Here is a 3,247-nt window from a genome sequence, read left to right on the forward strand (position 1 = left end):
CGGGGCCACTATAACGAAGAATTTAAGAGTCTGATTTTTCTTTCTGCCACACCTCCCAGGGAAATATTAGAACCCCAAAGCAGGTGACGTTGGCCTTACAGTTGGGTTGGGGGCGTTCTGGAGGAGGACAACATTAGCCTCTTGTCCAGCTAGCAAGACAAGGAAACCTATGAGAGTGAAAGGAAAACCAGACTTTAGGTCAAAACATCAGAGTGCTGGTCCTGGCTCTGCCCATAGCTATGTAAGTGTGAGAAATTCATTCACGTTTTCGAGATCTTTGATTCCCTTTCTGCAAAATGTGTAGGTTGGAGAAGATGAATTTTAAGGGCCCTTTTAGCTCAATAATGCCACTTCCGGTTTTGAGGCATACACACATCATGGCAGAAACTTTATTAGAAACGTCAGAGGCATCCACTGGGACTCTTCTTCAAATTTCCACCTGCTCCTCAGCTTGTGGATGACCACTCAGCAGAGATGTCCCATGACCCGGGACCCGAAGCACCTACTCAACGGACACGCGCCTGCAGCAACAGCGGCAGCAGTAGCTCTAACCTCCAGACTGAAGTGTGAAGCCATGTGGCCCCACTTTCAACCTTTCGGGGAGACACAGCGCTGAGTGGACACGTTTCCTTCACCCACAGGGGCCCTATTGTAAAGATCCCAGACATCAGCCTGCAGCCGTCTGCAGATGTACAGCCTTTGATCTCCAGAGGTGCACTGAGGTCTCCTGTGGAACAAGGAAGGATGGGGCGACACGCAGATGTTTTAGGAAATCAGAGGAGAGTCCAGGCCTCCCTCCTTCCTGGAACCCTGAGTGTCAGAACCGCTCGGGCTGCGCTCAGGTGTCTGGTTTTCCAGCCTCTGAAACCACCAGATGTTCAGTTTACCTCCCGTGACCTGAAGTTTTCCTTGATAGCATTGATTTGTATCGTTGGGGCAGGCAAGAGAAGGAGCGTTCAGACAGGGCCCCAGAGCCAGACAGGTTGGGCAGCGGAGGGCTGTTGACCCTCTGGGAGCTGACGGGGGAGAGAGAGGGACAATGAAGGGCGGGTCCCGCCTCTCGCGTTGCCTCCCCTTGCTGCCTTCTCCTCCTCAAGTCTTTCCTGCGGACGCCTCTCTACTCGAGGACTGTTAACTACCACCTCCCCACCCCCTCCAGCTGATTTCTGTGCTGTCAGGACCCCATCCAACATGACTTCCAAACTGTGCTTAGGTGTGGAGATACAGATATGAAAAGGACACAGTTCCTGCCAGCTAGGATCACTGCCTTGAAGGAGACAGACATGTGAGTAATTAACTACCATACAGTTCAGTAGGCATTGTGTCCAAGGTCTAGTGGCAAAGAAATGGAGGACCACCTAAGCACCTAAAGTAATTTGGTTAGGTGTTTTCCCAGAGCCGAGGCCTGAGTCGAGATGGAGGAAGAACAGAGGTTAGCTATGTGAAAATGGGGGAGGGGGACTGGGGGGAGGGGAGCAAGGGAAACAGCGAGGACCAAGGGCCGGAGGTGTGAGCCGGCTTGGTGGATTGGAGCATTGTGAGAAACTGTGGTGTTGATACTCAGCTGGTAGGGACAGGTGGGACTGGACTGTTTTTTTATAGCCAGCGTCCATTCTGGTTGGTCAGTACCACCTCCACTGGTAAATATTTTGAATCCTAGCCCCAACTAGAATACAATAAATGAGAGAAGGAAGAGAAGGAAATGAGCTGAAAAGATAGGCGGGGCCACATTTCTATAGGCCTTGAGGACCAATGGGGGAACTAGGCTGTGGCCATGCGGCAAGGGGGAAGCAATGCTTGTTAGATGGATGATGCCACCACCCTGCTCAGAAACCTCCACTGACACTGTATTGCTTAATAAACCCCAAACCCCATTTACACTCCAGCCTTCACTGATGTCCCTCTGCTCGGAGCAGTGTTTCCTGACCTCAAGGTAACAATTTAGAAAAAGAAAGACAAGCCAAAGGTCTGAGGTCCTTTTGTGTATGGCCCACTTGGACCTAAGCTGAGTAAGAACACAAACAAGGAAGCCCTCCCGTTTCTTCAGGGGTGTATAGAGTTTCTCTCGGCACCCATCTCTCCCCACCAGGGTACCGTCAATCTCTTCCGTCCTCCATAACTCATGTAAGTCCTCTTTGTTGTTGCAAAAGGAGTCCTCACAGTAGTTACTGTAGGAGATTGCGACTAGGCCAGGGGCCGGCGTGTGCTGGATAAACGTTAGTGCCGGTGCCACGTCTGAGCTGCAGCCCTTAGTGGCCAAAATTGCTGTCTTGGTCCCTGCTGTGAGACAAGAGGGAAGGAACGTGGATGGGGGGCGGGGCCTAATGTTTGGCCTGGGGAAGGGGAACCGCAGTAACATGGGCATCATCGCCTTCCTCCCTGCCCCGGCCCCTGCCCCACCAGCCCAGCTGCTTCCTCCTCATGTTACCAGCTTTAATCATCAGCACGGTTTCCTGGCACAAGGCCCCGTTGTCACAAGTCTCAACTTTGTCTGTGGTCCAGTTAAATGTCTCTACTGGATCCGCTTCTAAACCCACGAATGTACTCTTTTGACAACGCAATTTTTGTGCCACTGGCGAGAAAATGAGATAAAGATAAGCACTTGCCCTTCTCTGTGGGGCCCCAAACCACTCCTTTTTCACCAGAAATCCATCCTCCGTGACCCAGCCGCTCTCCCCCCACATCCCCAATACGTACAGATCAAGGTCGGGGCTCCTAGGAGAAAGAGGAACAGTAAAACCTGGAAATGACAGGCTCCCATGGCTTCTTTTAGAGACGTTTGGAAGAACTGATCAGGATCTGGGATTTGAGGAAGAAGCAGCTTTTCAGCCACATGGAACGAGATTAAATCTAAGTTCTGGCAACAAGTACTGACTTCAGGGCAGAGTTTACGGCTGTATAAAACGATGGTCTCTGCAGTCAGTCTGTCCCGATCTAGCTTGTGAGTTTGGGCAAGTTAACTAGTTAACAAGCCTCAGTTTCCCTAGCTGTACTTCTCAGACTCAGCCGCCTATACCAAGGAGCTCAACAGCCCCATACCCTCCGATCTCTGGATCCGTAACCTGGCCCAAAGGCCCCTTCTCCCTCAGACTCCGGAGTCCAGGTTCAAACCTACGCTCTTTCGAGGCCCAAGAACCTCAGTCCCCAGCTCCCAACTTCATCAGAACTCAGGATTCTGAGATCTAAGCCCTGTCCTACCTAGGGATCCGGGAGTTTGGGTTCAGTCACCTTTTCTGTCAGGACACAT

General features: G+C 51.6%; 1 protein-coding gene across 1 annotated transcript; it reads right to left on the reverse strand.

Moving 5' to 3' along the window:
• Positions 1-506: 506 nt before the first annotated feature.
• TEX101 (testis expressed 101) lies at positions 507-3,247 on the reverse strand. Its single transcript, XM_060083114.1, has 6 exons — positions 3,229-3,247; positions 2,698-2,799; positions 2,429-2,572; positions 2,095-2,280; positions 888-1,016; positions 507-727 (listed from the first exon to the last, which is right to left on the reverse strand). Exons 1-6 carry the CDS (start codon positions 3,245-3,247, stop codon positions 507-509), a joined length of 801 nt encoding a protein of 266 aa, XP_059939097.1.

The sequence above is a fragment of the Mesoplodon densirostris genome, chromosome 19 (assembly GCF_025265405.1).
Source record: "Mesoplodon densirostris isolate mMesDen1 chromosome 19, mMesDen1 primary haplotype, whole genome shotgun sequence".
Taxonomy (NCBI): Eukaryota; Metazoa; Chordata; class Mammalia; order Artiodactyla; family Ziphiidae; genus Mesoplodon; species Mesoplodon densirostris.

Excerpts from the sequence above, each read along its gene's own strand:
- TEX101 (XM_060083114.1), bottom strand. Across the intron at positions 2,573-2,697 it reads AGGAGCCCCGACCTTGATCT|TGGCACAAAAATTGCGTTGT; the intron begins GTACGTATTGGG and ends TTTTCTCGCCAG. Across the intron at positions 728-887 it reads AAAACTTCAGGTCACGGGAG|GAGACCTCAGTGCACCTCTG; the intron begins GTAAACTGAACA and ends CTTGTTCCACAG.